Genomic DNA, 25203 nt, shown 5'->3' with positions numbered 1-25203 from the left:
AGCGCTCTGTGTTTTCATTACCATGAAATTCAGGATCCATCAGTGTACAAGCATAGTTGGCCCCTGTGTCCCACTGGTATCCATTCCATCTGCTGAAGGGCTGATCTCCCCCCATACGGAATACTGAAGCATGAGCCATTCATTCCCTGATTCAACTGCCTTTTCGAGACCTCATGCACTGAGGGGAGGACAAGCCATGTCTGACCCAGACTCTTAAATATGCCTGTCTAGACTGTTATGATTTACTCATTAGAATGCTATGAGAGCATCCGTTCATCCCAGTTCAGATCTTTTCAAAACCAGCACTTCATCTTTCTATCACTGTGAGGGACACAGAGTGCAGTGGCCAAAGACTTTGAGCCATCGGACTGGGTTCAAATGTTTGCACGCTTTATAGCTGAGGAGAAAAGTTGCTACCACCTAGTCATCTAATCTCCCTTATAGGGTTGCTGTAGTTATTTTTTTTTTAAGAAGTGCTAAAAAGGCTGCATTGAGATTCTTGGAGGAAGGCACGAAAAACTTGTTCCTCATGGCAATCCCACAATCTTAAAAATTCTGATATTTTGAGTATGTTTGTATGCTTCACCATCAGCCTAAAATTGCAGCACTGTAAATCCCAATTAAACTTGTCTAAACTGTGTGTCATTTGTGTTCCAGATTTTAAGTACCCTTATTAGTATTTTGGTGCATAAATTAGATTCTTACTCGAGTTACCTTATTTTTAAAATAAGTACATAAAAGTATGACCTGGTTGAAATAACATGACAAGCCAAAGTGTGGGTTGAGTGTGGGTTGTTGACAACCCCACAAAAAATCATAGGTTCTTTTCATGGCTTTGTTAGTGTGGTTTGCTTCACACATCAACCCACAATCCTCCTCAAATTAATACTCAACCTGCATTCTGGCTTGTCATGATGTGTGAATCCAGCCTATGCTTACAGATTTCTCCTAACATTTCACCAAAGGTTGCTTTTAAAAATTCATGCTTCAATAAGCTTGCTATGCTACAATCCTGTGCACTTTTATTTGGAGCGAGACTTACTTCATAGTAAATTTTTTATTCTTGTATGCCTCTAACTATTCCAACAGGAATCTCTCAGTGGCTTCCAACAAATGCACATAGGACTGCTCTATTAGCCTCTGAAGGATGCCTGTACCCCACTTTTCTTCTAGTTATATACTTCAAGTTAAGTGTTTAATGAATGTTTATTTCTAATAATATTAGGAAAACCCTAGCTAGAGAGCCAGCGTGGTGCAGTAGTTAAGAGCACAGGACTGAGACTCAGGAGATCTGAGTTCTAGTCCCCACTCAGCCATGGAGCCAACTGGGTGACTCTGGGTTGGTCACAGACTCGCAGCCCAACCTACCTCACAGGGTGGTTGTGAGGATAAGATTGAGAGCAGGAGGGGAGAATTATGTAAGCTGCCTCAAGTTCCTTGAAAGGAAAAAAAAGGAGGGATACAAATGATAAAATTGTTATGCTTTGTTTGTGCAAAGGAGCAAAAGGAACAAGCAGCAGATACCAAAATGCACTCCTTGGATGTGGCAGAGTAGATGGAGTGCTTCTGTCTGAAGTTCTAGGCACTCCAGTACCCCAGCCTAGTTTTGCTTTACTCTTTCTTCATTCATCAATCCGCGTTCGGTGCCTACTAAACATGCCTGGTCATCATTGCGCTGTTGTTGCCCCACCCTCCTGGTTCTGGTGCTTTGGGATGGGCAGGTGGACAGTGTATGCCAAATTCTGGCTGCATTAAGCACTTGGATGTCTCTCTGTATGATTCATATGGACAGTTCTTGCTTCTGTCAATTGGACACTAGGAAATGACCCACCCATACAAAAATGTAATTTTCTCTGAACCTATTTTACATCTCAGAGTCTTTTCTTCTGTCCCCCTTCCTCCTTTCTCAGCCATTCATTTCCATTTTGCTCAGGTTCTCAGGCTTTCTTCTGTGACCATCAAGTCCCTACTAGGTCGTCTTGGGCAATTATTTTTGGTACACTTATATATTTTTCCCCTTTAAATTGAGGATAATCCTGCAAACTTCATGGTTACTTTGAGTGTGCAAACACCTTTTTCCTGTTCATAGGCAGTGTAGTTTTGGCCACACTTACATGTGCATGGGAAAAACTACTGTATTTGAAACAGAATATGTGAGAACTCCATTTGAGTTTTAAGGAAGTATGGATAACATTTTGCATGTGTTACTTGACCAGAAGCGATAATTTTTTTCTAATATAAAACTTCTTAAATATGGTAAGTATTGTTCATAGTAAATATTGGGCAATGATTAATAGAGAGCAATAGTGAGTTTTGCACGCAAATGTGCTGCATTCAGGGAATGAACATACTAAATACAGCCTTTGTAGTCTGGCTGATCTCCATTTCTTCTTACATCAAAGGCTACTTTGTTATGGGATCTTGAGTTATAATAATTATGGCATGTCTGAACCATCCCATCCTATTTACCATGTTTCTCTTACACTGAGGTTTGAATGTCATATGCAGCATTCCCAGTTAATGTGTGAAGGGTGTGTGGACTGGATAGATACAAAACATTTTTAAAAGGCAGCATCTTCATTAAAAGCAAAAACAGCAGGGGTTTTTTTTTTTCTTTAAGCAAAGCTATTTATGATGGCTAGGACCCAAACAGTCACTGTAGCCTAGACAAAAGACATGTGTTCACCCAGTAGGATTTTCGACTTCAGCTTCTTTGAAGAATATATATCCATCACAAAATACGTGCACAGTTCCCTTCAGTTCTAAATGTCAATTTTATGTTGCATGCAGAGATGCTGTTCAGGAAATTCAAGACTGCAGCATGGTGGGGTGCATGAAACTAGCTGAGTGGATCTTGCTTCATGTCAATGTTTTTACAATCCTAAAATAGGACAGATGAGAGTTATAAAACTAACAGCAAATCATATACTCAAGATCCTGACTTCAAGAAGCTAGAGAAATTGCCATTGGATTCCAGAAATATGTAGCCAGTGTCCTGAAAACACACGTTTTGGTTGTGTCCTCTCTTCCTTGAGTTTTGTTTTGTCATGTCACTTGGATTCTAGGACAAAGCAGTGGTTACCCTTGTGCTTCTGTTTGCATGTCACGCTTAGCAGTCTTATGATCACAGGTGGCTGGATAAAAGCAGAAGTGGCTGACACCCTGCTGAGAGCTTGCTCACTCTTTCACTTATCCCCAACAGCCCATAGGCTCAATGGTTCACCTCCACTTCTGGAAAGATAAAGGCCAGTGGGAAGGTCTGTCTCCTGCTTTGAGTGGAACACACAAGTTCCTGGCTACAGAAATAAAGAGAAACGACAGTAACGCTGGAAAATAGTTTTAGGAGGTGAACGAAATAAAAATTAGTTTTTTGCATTTTGAGGGTTCTATTCCATCCATCACCAAGTATTGGGGAAAACGGACCTCTTAACATTCAACCCTCCCCTCCTGTCCATCTTCTCATTTGATTTAATACCAGTTTACTGTAGCAAACGTTTTGTTACAGTAACTAATCTATTCGCCAAGTACAACAGAATGGAACATCTCATTATTTGGAGTTAGTTCACAATGAGAAGTTGACATTAATGACTCCGCCCCCTGTTTTATTCCAAACAACTTTTGAAGAATAGCTTTAAGTTTTCCCACATGGAGAATTCTACTATGAATATGGAGTGTTTCTGATATAGTTTGACTTTTTGTTGTCATTTGAGTATGTCTACATGTCAGGCTGTACAAAGTGGGAGCTTTACAGCTGAGCAACACTGAAATGTTTTCTCAAATCATTTGCATATGGAGTTAAGTGACTCGTTTTAGATTAAAATTTCCTTGAAGTACATTTTAGAAGGCTGATGTCAGTTGTAAACTGTGACCAATAATTTTATCAAGGCAAGATGTGGATAGAGTTAAGTTGCACAGAATCAGTTATACAGACATAAAAATTTAAAATTCCAGGTGTACTACTGTGGACCTTTCCTAAGATTGCATGACATTGTTGGAAATATTTGATGAGTGGCATATTCTTTTTATTCTGATATGTGCACTTCTGGGTCACTCTTTTTTATGTTTAATGTGTTACTCTGCTGACTTTACAAGTTGTCATGCATCAAAATGTTACCACAGAAACAGCCTGTAATGTCTTCAGTGTTAAACGTGCAATAATACCAGATGGAAAGTCTGAGGCTTGCTAAACTTGGTATAGTCACTGGGCTGACACATAACCCAATAGATTTGTTTTCATCTGCAGCTTTTGTTGTATTGTTTTCTTTTAAAACTATGCATAACTTTTAAGTAGCAGTTCTAGCTGAAAATGACCCAGAATGATGGATTTACGGTTCATGGTTCTTTAGCACTGCTGAAGAGTACAAGAGCCCCGACAGATCAGCCCTATGGCTTCCGTTGCCCAGCATTCTCTTCCCCAGTGGCTGGCGAGATGCCTCTGGGAAGTCCACAAGGCAGGATGAGTGCAGCATCTCCTTCCTCCCCTTTGTGGTCTCCAGCAACTGATACTGAGAAGCAGACTTACTGGGGGAGTATCTAGACATTATGACTAATAGCCACTGATACCCTTATCCTCCATGAATTGGTCTAATCCCCTTTAAAGCCAGCCATGTTGGTGGTCATAGCTACTTTCTGTGAAGCCAGTGCTATACTTTTAACAATGGGCTGCAGAAGAAAGTAGTTTATCTGTCTTGAATCTCCAGCTATGCAGCTTCATTCAATGACCCTGGGTTCTGGAACTACAATAAAGGAGAAAAACTTCTTTGTATTCATTTGACATTATGCATATATGACATTATAATACCTCTATTGTATCCCCCATTTGCATTTTTAAACTGTAAAGTCCCAAACATTCTAATTTTTCTACTTAAGGACATTGCTCTATTCCCTTTATGAATCTGGTTGTCTTTTGAGCATCTTTTTTGTTTGAATTGCAGTGACCAGTACTTACCTAATATCTCAAGTATGATGTCAGTCAAATGCTGAAAACAGGTAAAGTGTATTTGCTTATGTTTTAACATAAAGTGATCGATTTTACTCTTACCAACTGGAATGAAAACAGCTGAGATGTAAGAGGAGCATGTTATGAAGTGTGTTACTTTCTAGTAAAATCGATCACTTTATGTTAAAACATAAAGTGTTAAAACATAAAACATAAATCTCCATTTTGGCAGATTTCACAGTTGTAACTTAAATTAATTGCATTTTATAATAATATCAAGTTTATTAGGTCAATGACACAATTTCTGAATGTCTCATATGTAATCATTACATATATGCAAATAGGATGGTGGTGTTGTAGCAGGAAAGTGGGCTTAATCACACTATTTCTTTATCATTTTTCTACACACAATCACCTAACTGCTTCTTAAAAATGCATGTAATGTAGTTGGTGTCTAGTAAACATGCAAAGGTATAAACAAGTAAAGGTATAAAAAGGAAGACTGAAACCATGCAAATTCTAGTATCAGTTCTTGGTGAACGTTTTTACCTAATTCACCTATTTGGCTTTTTGTGTTTAGGTAATGTGGTAACTCTGTTGATTATTAGGATTATCAAAATGAAAACTAGTGCACGGAGAACGCAGAATTATATGGCCCAGATTCAAATACCAGCCAGAGTTCCATACTCATTTTTAAATAAGAGCATTCAGGACATTTTGTATTTCAACTATATACCTCAGCTCTACTTTCAGATCCAGATTAGGCCAGGTGGAAGAAAGGGGAAAGGAAAGATATACCATGTACTGTAATATCATCCTTGAAAAATGAGATCAAAATAAAAGTTGGTTCAGGGAAACAGTCTTTTTTAAGGACAAAACCCATCTTACCATCATGCTTGTTTTCAAAGGGTAGGAAGAGACAACCCTCCCCCCAGCAATACGATATCTTAAGTGAGGCCTTCTAAACACTGCATTTAATATGCAACCTTAGACTACAGAAGTTAAACAATGATGAAGTACATGGGTCACAACTGCAGGAGAGAGTTCTGGGAGGGGCCAGCCAAATGACAGTTGATCCCAGTCAGGTTGGTAAAGGAGGCCTTACTCCATGCTGCAGCTCGGTGGAAAGTACAATCTACTCTTATCTCAGTGCAACGATTTTAAAATTGGCTTTATGAGTTGGCGAGTGTACTTTGTAAGCAGTCCCTAGGTCTGATAGGCTACTGCAAAGTAGTGATGGCATTCTGATTGTAACAATTGGAAGCAATCTGTCTCAGTATCCTAAAAACAAGATTGCTGACTGGCTGTCTGTGCAGCAACATAGAACGCAGCCTTGGAAAGGAAGGGCTATTTTGGGGGAGCAGTATATCCAAAGATGGACACCTCTCAACAGTATCTCGTGTACTCTTAGCCACAGCAGGGCAACCGGCCCAGACGGCAAGTAGTTTGACACTCTTATTGTGTTTTTATTTTCAGAGCTGGTGGGAGGCACTTGTGGGATTTCCTGCCTGTGTGCTAAAACAAGGTGCCTGGCTTCTCACACCATGGACTGTGGCCTGGGTGAGGGAGGGCCACAAAATTTTTTTGCTCAGGAAATGCCTTGCCTGGAATGGTCCGAGATATATATAAACAAGCCACTTGCTCCTCTGAAAGCAAGTCTTTTCAAAGGTTCATGTGATTCTAAGCACCATCACTTTCGCCTAAGCTCTTGCAGTGTTCTCGAAGTGGTCTTAAGAGCCTTGGTGAGGACTTGAATGTGAAAGCATCCCAAGGCAGTTGCCTGGAGCTGGTTTGAAACTGCCTGTTGTAAAGTGCCCAGAGAACTCCGGCCATGGGGTGGTACGGAAATGACATAATATAAATAACAACATGAGTTACAGTGTAGTAGTACACATGAAGGAAACCAGCAATTGCCCAGGCAGTCGTGTTGGTTGTGTTAAGCTGGAGCTGTAAGGCTGTTTCCTAAACATGCACAGGACGGCATCCTTAGTGCGAGAGAAAAGGGGGATTTTTAAAAATCGACTAGTTAATAATTAACAAAGTAGGCATTAATATTTAACAGTGGTGAATGATTATCTAGTGAGCTTTTAAATCTTTATTTGCGCTTTCTGCCCGCCCCTTGCAAACGTCTGAAGCAGAATGACTACCTGGGCGCCTCTTCCTGGTCTTGACGCCCCACCGAATACGTTGGGGAGTTGCTCCGAGGGAATGCATAAAAGCAAGCCTCCCCGCTCGTGGCAACTCGTCTGCTCATACGTAAAGTGCCGCCGCCCCCCAGAGCAGACCCCGGTGCGCTTCCTGCGTTTCGCCCATCCCGTCGAGGCCACGCTTCCCACCTGGCGCCGAGGCACGCCACTCCGAAAGGCTGCCGCGAGCGCACGGGCTGCGCGCCCTCCTGCGAGGCCGCTTTGTGCGAGAGCCCGAGCCGGAGCGTGGGCGGCGGCGGATGCCAGCTGCAATCCAGCGTGGACTCGCCTCCCCGGAGGAGGGAGCTGAGGTCAGACAATGCACGCCAGGCACGCCCGCCCCGCGCGCGTCCCTCCTGCACCGAGGTATCTCTCTCGCCGCCTCGCTTCGATTTCTACCTGCTGAGGATATGACGTCAGGGGCTTATTATCCTAATATATGCTGATCTCATGCGCTCCCCAGCCAATGGGCCAGCAGGGCTCTCCCCACCTGCTAGGAAGAGAATTCCATCATTCTTGGAATTCTTCCCTCGGCCAGTGCACGGCGGCGCGCGGCTCCTAACGCGACTGCTGACTCTGCAAGGCTTGCATTGTTTGGGGACCAGCCGCCCGCTCGACCAATCAGCAAGCAGGGTGCTCCCCGGCTGGAGCCCGCGCGGCCGACCTCGGCTCGCCGGAGTCGCGAGCGGCACGCAGAGCACCGTCGCCGCAGGGAGCTCGCTGATCTCCGCCCCCCGCCCGGCCCGGCCCGGCCCGGCTCTGCAGGGGGCAGCGCGACTCAGCAACGTGGAGCTGGCGCAAACTGGTGAGTGAGGGGGAAGGAAAGGCTGCAGCTCGACCTCGCGAAGCTCTTCGCCCCGTTGCACGCTTTGTGCGGGCGCCGGGAATGCAGCGCTGCAACTTTGCGGGAGCGCAGTTGAGAGCCGCGCGGGCAGGTTTGCTGCTCGGACGACGCTGGGCGGCCCGGGAGGAGGTTTGCAGCTGGTGGCCGAAGCCTGCCCGCACCACCCTCCACGGGCCTTGGGCGTACTGGGGTGCTGTGTCTGGACTTGCAGAGTGCTCCTTTAGTTAGTTCCAAGGATGCGTGTTCTTGCAGGCCGACGCGTCAGAGTCGAACCCAACGTTCCCGTGAATCTCTGACCACGAGGAGGGAGCCGAGAACGGCCCTCTTGGCGTTCCATAGCTTATTTCCAGAATATATTTCCGTAAGTTTAAAATGTTCAGATGCGCGTGCAAAAGGAAATGCTAAAGAGCTTTCTTTTCCCGTTTGTTTTCTTCGTGCTCTCGCGTGTGCGTGTGCATGTGTGTGGGGGATACTGGTGTTCACTTGCTGGTTGGCCCAGAATGTTCTAGCACGGTCAACCGTTATGGAGCCAACCGATTTGTTCCACAGAAGTAACCTACAGTTGACCCGCATCTGACCCGTTGATCCAACCAGCGCTCCGAAGATGAGAGCCTTCCGCACGGGATGCGCTCTTGCTCGCTCGCAGATCCTGTGCTGCTTCCTGCAAGGTGCCTCATGCGCTCACCCTGTTGCCGCTGCCCCTGCATTGCCGGTTGGGCACCACCACCGAGCTGGGCGCTGAGTGGCACGCAGAGGAAGTCTTTCCTGAACAACTAGTCAAAAAACAATGAGAACCAGGGCGAAGGAAGCAGGGTAGTGAGGAGTATTTCTCTTTCCATCTTTCTCCTGCGCATTTCTTAGATCTAAGCTTGCCTTCAGACTTGCCCCCTGGAGGAAGCTGATGGTCCACAGGCTCCCGTGATGGACAAGTAAGGTCTGATTTGTTCAGTTTTGTGGCAGCTGCTCACCGTTCTGGTTTCGTGCACCTTTTGGTGACAGGGCTGCACATCCCTTGTGGCCCCTTTCAGACTCCAGTGCTGCCTGGCTTTTGCTACTTCATTAGGCTATTTGATTTGTAGCTTGACTGCCCCCTTGTCTTTTACTGACTATGAGAGTCAACCAAATGACTTTGCAATACTTGACATAATGTTCTGATTATGTTTAGCTATCTGCCTCTAAGGAGATTGAACTATGCATTGCCATTCCTTTATTTTCTTGTTTATTTATTTACTGTTTCTGTGAGAATTGCTTTTCCAGTCCTAACTCCATTATGCTGATTACATCCTGCATTGCTGATGGACACACTTTTTTTGACAGCTGTGCTGCAGATTGATTTAAATTCTTGACCCAGTCATATTGCAGTGTGCTACTGGAAGTTTCTTAAAGCTGATTATCACCTCAGAGTCAGTGAGGGGCAGTGGCCGAAAACAACAAGGTGTATGTGAAAAATTTCACTGCCAGAAAGGAATGCAAGGCTGGGAAAATTCTATGTAGCATTTTTAAATGAGGTTAAGAAATGTAATTTTTTCATGGCTCAAATTCTTGTGCTATTCCAGAATTCTTACAATCTAATGGGAGAAAAGAGTGTTGCTTTTAGTGCCACTTCTTTACATTTTCAGCAGATTCCTTCAGCAGGGAGAATTGGCAACATGATGGAATGCTGTGTCCTAAGGAAAGAAAACTCAACTAACCGGCCTGGTTTTGAAATAGAATCTGTGCAGCAGGATTTATTCAGGATAGGTTACAATTGCAGTTAACAGTCATAATTAGTAGATTTGTAGGAATAGAAGGGCCTATTCAGATCTCCATATTGGGACACATCAAGGCTGTTTGTAAACCATGACAGCCCACCGTGGGTTATTTAACTTGCTGTGAAGGTGCAGGGCATCTACCATTTTGAATATACAACCCCCAGTCAGGGCTTGTTGTGTGAGAGTTAAATAACCCTTGCATAATCCATGGTCTCTCAAAGCCCACACTTGCCAGGTTTGAATGACATGACAGGAAACATCATTGTTTTGACTAGGGGAATGGGACAACATTTGCCCGAAGAGCCATTTTTGCCTGAAAGCATAATGTTCATTTTCTTTGCTTGATTGTTGGTAGTCATGGAGCCTTACAGTCTGTAATGCCACTGTCACAGCTAGGCCTATCTAAGAGATTGCTTTCTATTCATATTGGAGCCTGACACAATCGGAATATACATGAAGCCAAGCAAGCATCAGTCATGTGGTTTGCCCTTGAGTGCTGGATTTGTCTTTGTTGTCTGTGAAAATCTGACAGCATAGATGGGGACCCGAGTAGCTCCCCTGTGTGCTGCCTCATTAAACTTGGCTTTTGTGCCTCCAATTTATATGAGGGGAACTCTCCAGTTGAAAAGAGAGCCAAAGGCTTCCTAATTCTGCCTCATGCTAACTATCCATGCAGGGCACTGAATCAGAGTCAGGACTGCATTGAGAGACTATCCCTCCCATTGGGATAGTTCTCATGTGCCTGGGCCATGCTCTCAAGGGCAAATCAAGCAATTAAAGTTGCACATGGTTTGGTTGTAAGAGACACCAGACAGGAAGCTCTTGTAAGACAAGCTTTACTTTCAGTGGAATTTTCTGTATGAATTTAGTTGAACTTATTTCATCATGTTTAAATTTCTGGTCTTTCAGAAATTTTGGGGGTCTTTTGATGCTGTTATGTGTAAAGAACTTGTTCAAGTTTCTGGGAGTTAGCATTGTTTAAATCAGTTCATTTATAAACCCGTTTTCCTCAAAAGAAACCTGCTTTTAGAAACATAAAATATCCTCTTACTTTTGTCTTTGGAATTTTCTGTATTTGTTTTTCAAATTGATGTGGCAGGAAGATGGTGAGAGAGCATCATCTGAAATGTATCCAATAAATCTTCTATATGTTATAAACTACATAAAGTTATTATATAGAAGCGGGATCAGTGTTGTAGATCTCCACCTGTTGATTGGCTCTGATACAGAAAACACATGTATCATCCTAGGGTACCACAGTGTGGGTTTGAAGCTTGTACACATCTGTATTTTAAGTACTTGACATAATCACCATGCAGAGATTCGGAATGGAAACATGGACAAATAGAAGCAGCAACGGTCCAAATCTTTAAGCTCTGTATTAGAGCTGAGTTAGTCACCCATTTATTTATCTCTGGAGGCTAGGAGACTTCCAGAGTCTAAGTAGTGGAACTACAAAGGCCATGAGCATGAGATAGATGGTAGTAGCCACAGAGATTTGACAGCTTGAGTATAAAATTGCTAGAGTCGGGGCAACTTTGTTAGGACCTGGAAATACTCTTCTTTGTACCATGTTTACTGTAACAGCCCTCTTTGTATTTTGAGAAGATGTTTAGGGAGAGTGACTTTTGTACTCCTTGCAGCACTGGAAGCATATTCGTAGGTACCACTGTCAAATTTTTAAACACAAGAAAGTTTTCCAGCTCTGTGTTTGGATTGTAAATTAAATTTTATCTGTACATTGGCTTGCTATGCACATAAGTGCTCCTGGAATTCAGTTGTACAGCAAATGCGTTCCCTTGATTTTCTAATCTGTTCAGTGTAATAAAAAAATAATCAGATGGGCAGAGTAGCAACAACAGTCGGAGCATGGAAGCATTCCCTCAGCTAAATTTCATGTAACTGTCTTTTCATATAGCTACTGGCATTGGTGATTACAAGGAGGAAACTGCTTCGCTGAGCATTATACTTCAAATAATTTCTTATAACTAAGTCATAAATAGGTTCAAGATATGAAATCAATTGTTCTATTTAACACTTTCTATTTGAATATTCTTGATCCCTACCAGTGATGGGAAGGTTGGGGAAAGATGACTTTTCTGCTTTTTCCTGTTCCTGGTAGTCGTTCCCAAGCACTTAGAAAAGCCTCTTCTAAGGGCTGAAGGACTCTGGTGAACGGGGTAGCTCTGGATCTGGAAGAAATAGAGGACTGTCAGAAGTCAAGCAGAGAGACTTGAATGAGAACTCATGACTGGGAAGAAACAAGTGTATCACTACTGCTTGCTGGTATTTTAATGAAAGGGGCATAGTTTGTCCTGCGTTTTTGATTCAGAAAGTAATAGAATGCTTATATTTTTTCAGGATCCTGCCAGGAATGGAGACTCCATTGGATGTTTTGTCAAGAGCAGCATCTCTAGTGCATGCTGATGATGAAAAACGTAAGTCCAAAGCTTGGACCTATGTCTTCATTCTGAATCTTGGTATAACAGAAACTGTGGTTTCCTTTTTGACCTAGGTTCATATATAAAATCTGGCAGCTCATATATAAAATATGTAACTGAAAGGATGTCCTTTAAGAAAAGGTTTGGTGGGAATGGTGTAAAATAAATGTATTTCAAAATAAATTCAAAATTTGATTAGTTTCTCATATATGGAGGGCCAGGGGAAGGAAGAGAGAGAAATCACTGTGGAAATTCTGATAAAAGGCATGTTTGAGGGAAATTGCCTTCCTCTAAATTCTTAAACTTGTACATGAGAATGTAATAATATAAAACATTGGACAGTTTAAATGAAGCAACTGTAACAGCATTTTGCCTAGGTCTCTACAAATATTAAATAATAAATGTTTGGTTTGCTTATTATTCAGCTTAATAAGTTCTGAATACATTTATGACTATACATGGGGAGGTACTGATTTCGCTAGATCGATTATGTAATTCATCTCTGGTTGGCTTTGCCTTGTGTTCTGCTTTGTCTTTTCATGGAAACGTTTTATAGTTAACTTCAAAAACTGCATTTATGGATTCCTCATACTGCAACTTTTTGTTTCTTGTGTAAGTAGTTAGTTAAATTGCATTTTCAGTATGCAGTGTACGTAGGCCAGTGGGCCTATTCAAGCAGTCAAGCAACTCAATGTGGATTATTTAAGTGAAGGGAGTTTGTAGTATGTGTTGAATATTTTTGATATTCATGTTGAGATTGACTTGTTGTGTTGCCTGAACCTGGTGGACTGTGGGCTATGTGAGGGATAAACAGGTCCTAGATTCTATGAAGGTTGTTTAACCCTTGCTTAACCCACAGTCCGTGGGTTCAAGCAGCAAGCTGTAATTATGACTTAAGTATTCAGGTTGCCTTCTATGGATGCTGCAGCTTGTCATGGCTTGAAGGATGTATGGTAAGCCATGACAATTGGTGAATCCACTCAGCATCAACATTCCTTTTAGTTAATTAAATGTGTAATTTGTTTCCATGTAGTATGAACCTAGTTATTCTTTGTGTGTGCGCGAGCATGTGCCTGTTCAGCTAATACACTGGTATGGGAATAGGGGAGGGCTTAATTCTGTGTGGTGCCCCATTTAAGCCTTGACCAGCTTGCTACTGTTCATCTGATTCCCCATTCTAAGTCTTTGTAGCTCTGGTTGCCACTGTAGTTATGGTCCCTAGGGTAAGAATCTAAAGGAAGAATAGAGGACTGTTTTGATTGCAAAAATGAGACAGAGAGAGAGCCTCACACCCAAACTATCTCTACCATATTAAAGAAAAATATAATTGCTGTATAAACCAGCCCCTATCTGGAAGAAGATAAGAGCATAGAACTACCTCATTTGCCTGGTAGATGCTGAACAATTGCTGCTACTGTCTGCTGGGAGGGAGCAGATAAACTGTTCTAAAATAATCACTTGCTTTTCCCAAGAAGTGTATTAAGAAGGAAGTTGCTATTAAGAAAAAGCTGTTGTGCAGCAGAGTAGTTATAAACAAAATCCATATCTAAGTATTCTGTCCTGTGGCTAGTTTTCTTATTCAAAATGTAGGGCAGTGTTAAAAATCTATTCTCTGCAAACTAACCTTCATCCAGAGTGGACATTCATTTTTATATAGTACTACTTCATGACAGCTGCTTATGTTTTATTAAAAAATGTTAAACAGTTAACAGTTCAGGGAAAAATGGATGTCATGCTAAAGCAGATTAACTTCTAGGAATATTCATCAGATGTTGTGCATAAGAAGCTTTAGCCCTATTCTTATGCCCAAGGTGTAAAACCTATTTTTCCATTTCACATGGGTAATCCAGGAGAAATGATATACTGCTGCATTTTTAAACCAGTAGCAGCATGCTACAGTACTAGCAATAATGTGAACAACATAATGCAAAGAAGACTGAAAGACAGGCGTTCTTTTTCATGAATTGCAGTATGAAGGGGCCACTGGTATGGTTAGGGCAGAAACTCTAGGTATCTGGAAACACCACACCTTTACAGACTGTTGAACCCTCTCATGAGCATCTTTCAAAGCATATGTGGAGAATATTTAGCCTTCCCTCTCCCTTCATTGGGAATTATATCCAGTGATTATGCTAATGAGCACAAAGCTACATTATAAATCCTTTTAAAAAATCCAGGCACCAAAGAGACCGTTGCCCCATTTTCCAGTCTATTTAACAATTTGACAGTGTAACTCACTGTGACAAACTTTAGAGACAAATAAGGCCGTAGTCTCAACATGCCAACTTTTCTTGGTTTCAGATAAAATGGTAATAGCGTTTGGGTTATGCAAGAATTTCAGCATACCCTATTGTTTTTAATAAAAAGGTAACTTGTGTCTAATCAGCTCTTTTCATAGTAAAAATAGATCTTAGACCAAAAGAATGTGGTCACCATAATACTTCCCCAGACGGTTAAAAGATAAGTTTTATTGCGCCACACAGAATTACACTTTCAAATACATGAACCTCGTACTATGCAACATACACTGTTTACATGTAATTAAGTATGATAGCAGGCCTTGGACCTGCAAAGTTTTCCCTTTCCTCTATTATTTGTGTAACTTTGGTGTGAATCAGAGCCGACAGCCTGCAAACTGCTGTGTGTGTAATGTGGGGGAAGAGTGAGAGCAGAGTCGTATCGGTTCTCGTACACATTTTATTTGGGGCCCATAGTAGGTTCACTTCCAGAAAGTAGCATTAGTTTCTAGAGGGGTTCCCTTAAGGTTCCACTTTCTTCCATGCTTTTGGCCATGAATATGAAGCTGCTGAATGAGCTTTTCAGAGGGTTTTGCAATGAAGTGTCCCGCTAGGTCCATTTTTCTCTGGCCTCCGAGTCAGGGGATCTGTGCAGGTTTTGAACTGGTTTCTGTCATGATGGAATTGAGTAATGGCTTGGATGAGGGCCAGTAACCCCGTGCTGAATTCTAACAAGCTAGTCACTCTGGGTAGTCATTTCTTGTTTCCTAGAAATATGTGTGCAATTTATTCTGGACTTTATGTGAAAGAGCAGATATACTGCAGGGTATTCCTCGATCTACCTTTTCACTTGAGTCTCAGGTGGCTTCACATGGCTTGAAGTACCTTTTATTGGCTTCAGCTAGTTTGCTGCCAGCTATGGATGTTCCTTGGCTTGGTGATGCATGCTTTAGTAACTGTCTGATTTATTTCATGTAATATGTGGTATTTGATTGTCCTTGGAAAAGGACTGAAAGCAAAATGTGACTATTAACATTTTAATAGGTACAGCTGAACAGAATCAACATTGCATCACTTCTGATCATTTTTTTCTGCTTCCAAGACCAATTCAAGGTGCTCTGAAAGACTTGTGTGGTTTGGGAGCTGAATACTTGAAGGAGGCCTGCCCATTTCATTTCAGCCTCCCTGTGCCTAAAGATCTTCACGGAAGGCTATTTTCCATGCCCCTTCATTAATGGAAAGGCCTTATGCAATCACGAAGAAGAGTGTAGTGGTGAGGGTCCTTTGAAACATTTTCTTGAACGTTTTCTATGCAAATTGGGTTGATATGATAATGTGTGCTGGAAAACATTCAGTTTATATCAGAAATTTTATTGACCCCCCCCCCAGAGAATAAATGTTCTTTAACTTGTTTGTGTTTGTTTAAACAGCATTAAAGTTCAGTGTTTGTTTAGCTTGTATTTGTTAAACAGCAATGGCAAAAATTTACTTTGTGTTAATGTTTTATCCCAATATACCACAAGTGTTTGATCTAAAACAGTGAAAGAAAAAATAAATCACACTTAATGTAATTGACATATTACGTTATTTAGAGTACCATCCAGCTTAAGTGTAACTCTCCGAACTTGGAGGATTCTCCATCAAGAGTGGGAGGAGCACAGAGCTAAGGATTGCCTTCACTCTTCTCCTGCCCTGCGAAAGACAGCCAATTTTGCCATGTCTCTTGTCCCCGCTCTTGAGGGCATGGGCCTGAGGCACCAGCAAGATTCCTCATCTCCCAGGGGAGCTTTACTCCTCCCCTCCTTATCCCTCGGAATGTCCACCCCGCACTGGCTCTAAAGTCACAGAACCGTGCTGGCTGCGGTGGCAGAGAGACGTGGCTCACTGCTTGAAGTCTAAGCCTTGACCTAGGAATGCGTTCTTGGAGTTGGAGTTGGGTCCTATCCTATGGTTTCAGGACAGTGTCTAGCAGCCATTAGGCTGCTTCCTTAGGAGCTTCTATTGCATTTTGAAAATAATAACAGCTCCTACATTGCTTTCATTTAAGGGAAAAAAGTACTAAAAACTCTTGGCATACTAATAAAATTTTAGCAGCCCATTGAGTTTTCATGTTATGCTGACAATCGCCTAGCTATTTGAACAGAATTTAAGTTCTTTTCTCCTAAGCATATCTGACACTAACTTTGTTGTTTTTGCTTATTTGTTTCTTTTTGGATTGAAATATGTATGTATTTAAATGACAAATCTGCATTTCCTTACATTCCTTGCTTGGATTCCCTGCTAGGAATTCCTTGTTGGGGATACTTGCTACTTTTGTGAATTCCTTTCTGGGGATAATTGATTGAAAACAGTAATTACAACTTTGAGACTATTGTGGTTTCCTAATTATTGTGCTTGCAGTTGGTAACCCTTGATTGCTACTAATGAATAATAAGATGGAAAATAGACCTGCTGTATGGTCCCTTGATAAAGGCTCCTTCTCTGTGATCGTTCACTTGGGGAACTCCAGGTCATCTGTACTGCCAAGCCAAGAGGCAGGATGTGGCAGACTCCTACAAATGCCTTCAAGACTATAGAATTCAATGCTTATACAATGTTCTTGCCAAGGTTCTACATCTGGTTTCCAACTCTTTCTTACTGTTCTCCATTTTCTTGCTTGTTTGTCAAATAAAAAAATTCAGTCATCTAAACAGCATTTTCTTTGGTGGGGCACTTGATCCCTTACAGCAGCTTCCCTGCCTTGGTGGCCTTCAGAAGCATTTGAACCACAACTCTCAGTATTCCCATCTGGCAGGGCCTTTGTCTGGGAATTCTGGGTGTTGCAGTCCAAATGTGTCTGGAAGGCACAAGGTCAGGGAAGGCTGCCATATAGGTTATAAACAGCCTGGGGAATGGAAGACTGGGGCATTGGCAAGAGCATTTACTGCTGCCTTTCTTGAGCAATCAGAAGTGAAGTGGAAAGTAAGTCCAACATATACATGAAACTGCTGGGAGGGGTCGTTTGGAGTGGGGGCTGAGGTGTCATCAAAATGCTGATGCCACCCACCTTTACATCTCCTTTTCGTGTAACCCAGATGAAGCAGTTCTTGTTCTGAATCACTGCCTGACCTCAGTAATGGACTGGATGAAGGCCAGTAAATTGAAGCTTAATCCTGATGAGATGGAGGTGCTGTGTCCATTTGCCCAGAGGGTGGGCATTCTACCAGTCCTGGATGGGGTCACACTCCCCCTGAAGGGCAGGGTTCATAGCTTGGAGGTGCTCCTGGATCCAAAACTATCACTTGAGTCTCAGGTAGATTCAGTAGCCAGGAGCACCTTCTTTCAGCTGCAATTGATTTATCATCCATGGCCCTAGCTGGAAAGGCAGAGCCTAGCCACAGTTACCCATGCTCTGGTAACCTCTCAGCTGAACTGTTGTAATGCACTCTATGTGGGGCTGCCATTGAAGACAGTCTGGAAGCTTCAACTGGTACAGGACAGGGTGGCACGGCTGCTGGTACAAGCAGGATTGTGTGCCCATGTGACATCAATACTTTACCATCTTGATTAGTTACCAGTTGAGGTCCGGACCCAATTCAGGGTGCTTCTTTTAACATATAAAACCCTAAACACTTTGGGACTAGGGTACCTGAGGGACCGCCTGTTCCCACATGTACCTACCCACCCTCTAAGGCAGGGGTCTCAAACTTGCGGCCCACGGGCCAATTGCCGGGCAGGGCACGGGGGAGGGGCCCTGCGGCCTTCAAAGTGCCGGCGGCGCCCAGGCCGGCCTCCGGGAGCGACGCGGGATGAGCGGCCCACCACCACCACGGTGGTGGGATACTTGATGCGGCCCAGCCTCACCCAGACTCTACTTCCAGCGGCCCCCAGGTAAGTTGAGTTTGAGACCCCTGCTCTAAGGTCTGTTTTGGAGGCCCTTCTGAACGAGTCATCTTCCAAGGAGTTAAGGTGGATGTTGTGCTCCACTTGTGGAACAGCCTCCCAAAAGCAGTTTGCCTGGCACCTTTGCTACACTCTTTTTTGGCGCCATGCAAGAATATTTTATTTCTCTAAGTATTTTAATAATTCATTTTATTTGGATAATTTTAAGCCTTTGTTGGTATGTTGGTATGAATAGTTTTAAATTAATGTACCCTCAGCTGTGCACGGTTTTGTGTTATTGTTTTTGCATATTAGTTTCTGATTTTATTGTTATGTTTTATGGATTGTAATCCACTTAGAGGCCTTTCGGCTGCTTCACTGAATAAGTCTAAAATTAAACAAATAAAAAGGTAATACTGTACATTCAGACATAACAGTAAGATAGACCTGAGGCATGAAGCCTGAATACTCGGTGTCAATGTGATGCCATGTCTGCCCATATATTTCTTTATGGAATCTCTTAATTCAGAAAAATTTCAGACTTTTTTGTTGAGCTGTTACAGCAAGGCTTAATGTTAACACTGGCATGTGAATCTGATGAAACAAAATTATCCTTCTGGATACAAGAGTGGCCTGGGGATAAATATTTATTTATTTTTAAATTGTTTTCTTAAAAAATAGAATACAGAAAAGAGAAAAAATGTAAAAGAGAAATAAGAATGCCAAAGGATCTCACACAAATAGAACATATGAATTCATAACCTAGCAAATTCTCTAGGAGCTTATGTATTATTATTTATACATTGTTTACTATCTTTTGCACAATGTGAACATTACAAACTTTGTAATGATGGAACTATTGATAACAATAGGTTATAGTTTCTAGTGCTGCTGAACCTGCAGATACACCTCCTTCAGTGAAAGATAGTTTCGAAACACTAAACAACAGTAAGAGTAATTCTGTTGTGATCAGTGTATAATTAATTTCATTTTTTCCATGCTGAAAAGGGAGAGATTAGGAATCTTTGTAGAACAAAGAATGTAATACAAATTCAGAGTAAGGCGGCAGGTTGATTGGATCCTAATGATGTCATTTTATTACTGTCTCCCATGTGAAATACAACCCATGGGATATAGTGGGAAAGCGAACCATAAACTTCAGTAGGAGTTAAGTGTTCACACACCATGGCTTGCTTTCTGATGCATTTGGAAGAGAGCTCTGCTTAAAATAGAGCAGTCACTTGATTAAACTACTCCTGTCTTATTTTCTTCCTTAGAAACGTCTCATTACCTTAAAATAGATCTTAAATGGTTAATACTTACTTAGATCAAAGTGTCAGCATTATGAATACTGCCTTACTATTTATTTATTTGCTCTTATTTCATCATAGTTCTGAGTTGATCATTAAGCAAATTTGCTTGGTTGAGGCGCTCTGATAACAAGTTTTCTTATCATGGGTTAAATTTGAACTTGTTATATTAACTGCCATCATATGATGTAATCATGCAAGGGTGTCACTTGTAACAGGAGCACAAACAAATACGGTGTATACATGTCCCTGCAGAGTTCAAGTCTGTTGATATAGGTGTGTCTCAGAGGTAACATTTGTTTAGGCAAATTGAAAATGATTTTGGAAAACGTAAATAGTTGGATGCAGGAATTATGTTAAGCATTCTTGTAAGATTAGAAGTCTAACATGGCTCCAAATGGAAAACTGCATGTGTATATGCCCTGGAAAAATTTCTTGTCATCTTCACTATACATGAATTATGAAAACTTCATGGATTTCGTGGCTATGAGAAACAGGATCAGTATGAGCTGCTTGGGGTTTCATGTAATAGAATGCTATCCTAATCCTATTCATCATACAACTGAGACTTCAAGATAATGACTGTTTTTGGATGTGATCACAGGATAATGCCACTGGTCTTTGTTGCAGCCATGAGAAGGAGATTGGAGGCATTTACTTACGTTTTCAAGTAACTTGGGTGACTTTTTAGGCCTGAACTGGCTTAATTCAAATGTAAACGTTGAAGGTGGTAAAGGTGATGCCAGCAGAGGATCTTTCATAGACAGTGGCAGTGATACCACCTCTTCCATGGGAGGTGGTTGAAGCCTCATCAGTGAGGGTATTCAAGGATAGGCTGGACATACACATGGTAGGCATGTCATGAGTAGAGCCAGTTGGAGCTGGGGGTCAGACTACTTGGCTCAGGAGGCCCCTTCTGACTCTGTTTCTATGTAACTCTTAACTTAGTTTTTAGCATTATAAACATTATCAAACAAGACTCGACTTTGAGTTTCCTCCTCCCCTTCTCTGGTACAGCTACAAGAAATGGATCTTTTGCTTCTGTTCTGAATGAATTATGTTGCTCATTGGGTTTGCAGCTAGAAAAATGATAGTTAGATGATTGTTGGACTTCCTGACTAGATATATGAAGACCTGAGGGAAAAGAAACAGAACCCCACATATTTTTTCCTGTCCTTTGCTACAGGGACTTGTTCAGCATTTTCAAGACCAGGCTTCTTAAGTGGTTTCTGAACTGTTTTCCTCCTGTGCAATGAATGCAGCAGTTTGTACTGGCAAAAAGCAGGGATAAACTTTGCCACTCCTGGTCCCAGTGACTGGCAGATGGTTCTTTTGTTCCCTATACAAGCAAATAGAGCGATCCTTTATGGAGTCAATCTCTCTCACAAGTGGTCTTCCTTTTTTTCTTCTGCCTTCGACTTTCACTAGCATGATTGTCTTCTCCATTGAGTCTTAGCTTCTCATGATGTGCCCAGAGCATGGCAGCCTCAGTTATGTCATTTTGGCTTCTCAGTAAAATTCTGGATTGATCCAGGGCCACCTTTTTGTCTTTCTTTTAGTCGAGGATATTTCCAAAGCTGTCGTCCAGCATGACGTTTCAGGTACATCATTTTTCTTCCTATCACTGTTCTTCACTGTTCAGCTTTCACACCTATGCATAGTGGTCAGGAGTACAACCATGTGGAAGATCTTGGCCTTGGTCTCCAGGGAAATGTCTTTACACTTGATGATCTTTTCCAGTTCCTCCATTGCTGCCCTTCCCAGTCTCAGTCTTCTTTAAATTTCTTGGCTGTAGTCCCCCTTTGAATTGATGCCTGATGCAAGGCTTCTATAGGAATTGAAAAAGCTTCCCTACTCAAAAGAAATTAGAACGGTTGGGACACGCTCCCCTTTTAAGGATCCTGTTATCCCGCTGGACTTTGTGCCTCCTCCTTAACAAGGCCGGGCTTTTTTTTTCATCCCATGGAGAAATTGTTCTGCTAGTTGCCTTGTGATAAAAAGAACAGAAGAGAGTAAGAAAAGAATAGAGAAGAGCCAGAAGAAATGAGGGCTGAGGAGAAGAGACCCAAGAGGAAGAAGGAAGGAGTAAAGGAGCTATAGAGCAGTAAGGGAGAAGGGAACCAGAGAAAGAGAAACCTGTGGTAGGATGGACGGACACTTAGGGATACAGAAAGAAGAAAGGAAAGGAAAAGAAAAAAAGAGAGGATCCAGGAGAAAGAAATACAAGAAGAAGAAAAAGGAACAAGAGAGGGAAAAGTCAGAGAACAAGAGACAGAAGCCTAACAAGGTAGCATACAAACAGGATGTACATTCACAGAGACTCACAAAAGCTCACCTAACATTCTTATTGGTGTGTCCCCCCCGCCCCCCGCCTTACTTGCTCGCTTTCTCTCATTCTGTGGACTGTTTGACTGCATACGTTGAAAGTTAATGTATAGTGAAATGTGCAGACACTTAGAGGTTTAACTTCCTATAAAGTTTGACATCAAGCAGAAATAATCTGGATTTAGGAAGAATGAATATGTATGTGTGTGTGTGTGTGTGTGTGCACGCGCGCACATACACAGACATTATTTAGGTATACCAGATTGTCTTGGAAGCTGGACTGTGTTAAATTTAAAATTGTTCCTTCAGAATTGCTGCAGCTGCCTTTCGACATATAGTAGTGCATAAGCAAGATATTAATTTTGTTTAAGAATTTATGGCAGAAAGCACAAAGCAAGTAGTAATTCATAAAATTGACTTGGTTGTTCTTAATGTTAGCTCAAGGATAATTCACAATATACAGTGAACAAGAACCTGTAGCTCCTACTGTTTAGAAACATGTCCTTACCTTAAGTTAGAGATAAATTGGCAGGTCCATTTCAAAGGAGCTCGCTGTCACTGGACTTGTCACCCAACAAAATAATTGCAGTTAGTATTCTGAATGCTAGTAACTTAATGTCTGAAGACTTTGTTGTGTGCTCTTTAATATCATGTTGGTCAAAATACAAAACTGATACCAGTTTGGTATGTTTTTCTTCTAACCCAAAGAAGCCTGATATCTCAGTACAGTGGTACCTCAGCTCACGAATTTAATCTGTTCCACAGTTTTGGTCACAACCCAAATTGGTCACTATCCAAGTCAAATTCCCCTATAAGGTTCAGTGTAAATAAAGTTAATCTGTTCTGTAACCATTTTTTTAATCACGAAACCTTGAAACAAAGAAAGAAAGAACAACAAAGTAACAAAGTGCAGTACAGTAGAGAACACTAGCCTCGGTGCGGGGGCAGGGAGGTTCTTGTTTGGGGGAGAGTCCAAACCATAATTGCGTGATAGCAATTGTGCTGGGGGGGGGGAGATGGCCGTGATCGTGCTCGTGCAGGGAAGATGGGCGCAATCATGGTCATCACCTGATGCGGAGTTTGCAACCTGAGGCAATTTTTTCCTGAAATTTCTGTTCATGACCCAATTTGGTTGTGAACTGAGGCGTTCATGAGCCGATATACCACTGTAATTTGTCAATGTATTTAAATGCTAGCTAGTCCAATTAAAAGACAACTTGTAGAAAAGATTTCATCAAGATAGTAAATGACTCTTCTTTCCACTAATTCGATGTTATGTGCCGCCAAGTTGTCTCTGACTTAGAGTGACCCATGAGGACTGTCCTCCAAAATGTTCTGTACCTCATAGCCCTGCTTAGCTCTGGTAAACGCTAATCAGACACAATCTGATGTACGTTGTATTCAAACTGAAAGGCAAGTAATAAATTAGTTTAAAAAAAAACTTGCTCTGCATTCAGAAGCATCACATGTTTTCTTGCTATAAAAATGTTAAATATGAGGAGCTCTTTAAGGGTGTAGACCACTCAGAAAAATGTGGCATGCTGAGCCTACATTATGACTGGGTTTGCATGACACAAAAACCACGTGTAGTTTAGAATTCATGGTGCGCTGTAGTGTCATACGAACATGGCTTGGTTCTCGCAAGGTGGCTTGTTCATGGGCAACAAGCTAACCTGACAACCTCTGGGTTGTTCTAGGAGTTCTTTTCACTGAGGATGGTTTGGTGTGTTTTCTGAACCCAGATTTTCCCAGCTGGGAAATGGCAAGCTCTTTCTGCTGTTGCCAAGCTTACCTGGGCCAGTGCCAGTTCTGGATGCCTAACAAATGCCTTAGTGGCACTTTGGTGTGCCTACCGTCAGCTGGGTGTTCCCTGCCATGAGCACGAACAATGAGATCCTCATCCCTTTCTCTTTTGCCATGACTGTCCTTAGGGTCCTATACATTATGCACTTTGCCCAGAGACTCTAGCTGTGTGGAAAAAGGCATCTTCCACTATTCTTGAGGAGAGGAGTTTTGACTGCTAGCTAACAAAACTCAGGCTCCCTTTTAAAATTGGGTCAGTGTCAGAATCGGAGCCCGATTTGCCTTGCAGAACCAGGAACACCCTTGTGGGTGCTTGTAGAGAGCAACTGAGTGGCAAATCTGCAGTGCAGTGGGAAACCCTGAAGAGCGGCATAAAGGGCTTCGCTGCACTGCTGCGTCTTGCCTCAGCAACACAAGCTGTCCTGGTGGCTACCTCATGCTCTGCTCTCGGCATTGCCTCACCTGAATCCTGGTTCCCGCCTGCCCTCCCTCCCTCCTATGCACCTGAGTCCTGCCCAGCTCTGGCTTGTTCTTGCTTCCATATTTGTGTCCAGCCTCACCCTGCCTTATCAGGTACCTGCTCCCTTCCTCCCTTACCTTGCCTTGCTCCTGAATGTGACTGTCTTTCCAGTCCCTGACCTTTTGACTGTGCTCTTGAGCTGTGTGTTTGTCCGAACCCCTTTGCCTTGCTGGCTCTTGACCTCGGGCTGTTCAAAGATGTGCCTCTTGCCTCTGGCCCTCTAGGCCTGGTGCAAGCCTCCACCTTGGTCTTGGTGCTTTGACTGTCCTGCCTGCCACCCACACACTGGACATTGCCGTTAATAGGGCAAAATGGTGTGGTTGTTTGTGGAGTGGGTTTTTTGTTTGTTTGTTTGTTTTTTGACAGAATGTATAGAACCATTTGTCCCTGTCAAAATTGGTCTCTTGCCTTTGTTTGAAAATGAGACAGGACACACTTTTGAAGTTTCCCAAGCAACTAGAGTCTTGAGGAAAACACAAAATGTACAGGAATCTAAAGATAATTGGGGCAAAACACAAAAAGATGGGACACTCACTGTGAGGGAGGTATAAATCATGTCACATGCTTTTCATGAATAAAGATCTCTAATGGTTTTGCTTTCGCTTGGAAGGTTACTTTTTAACAGCTGTTGAGAGAAAAGGAAGTGAAAACAAAAAACTATTTAGAACCTCCATGGGTCAATGGGAAGACCATGTGATGATCTCTGTCATCTTCTTGAACCAGTTGTTCTCCAGATGTTTTGGACCTCAACTTCCAGAAAATCTTTCCAGTACAGTGAGTGGATGAGAATGATGGAAGCTCTAGTCCAAAACACCAGGAAGACACCAGGTTGTTGACTTAAGGTTTGCTCAGGTATTGTGTTAATTTCAGAGTAATTCTATATAGTTATTTTTAAAAGTATTATATTTATAGCCTGCCTTTTTTTCATCCTCATGAGAACCCTCTGAGGTAAGTTAGTTTGAGATATGATGGATATAGGAGTTGAA

General features: G+C 42.2%; 1 protein-coding gene across 1 annotated transcript in view; it reads left to right on the top strand.

The window, feature by feature from the left end:
- Positions 1 to 12160, top strand: part of TAMM41 (TAM41 mitochondrial translocator assembly and maintenance homolog) — a 51759-nt gene extending 39599 nt beyond the window's left edge. The window contains exon 8 of the mRNA XM_044451283.1: positions 12082 to 12160. Within this exon, the coding sequence (XP_044307218.1) occupies positions 12082 to 12137 (56 nt within the window). The 3' untranslated portion in view covers positions 12138 to 12160. The remainder of the gene's footprint in view (positions 1 to 12081) is intronic.
- The last annotated feature ends 13043 nt before the right edge of the window (positions 12161 to 25203 follow it).

Source organism: Varanus komodoensis, unplaced genomic scaffold, assembly GCF_004798865.1.
Source record: "Varanus komodoensis strain SLA01 unplaced genomic scaffold, ASM479886v1 scaffold6_2, whole genome shotgun sequence".
Taxonomy (NCBI): Eukaryota; Metazoa; Chordata; class Lepidosauria; order Squamata; family Varanidae; genus Varanus; species Varanus komodoensis.
Note: the sequence above shows the minus strand (reverse complement) of the source record. Positions and strands in the feature narration are given on the sequence as shown.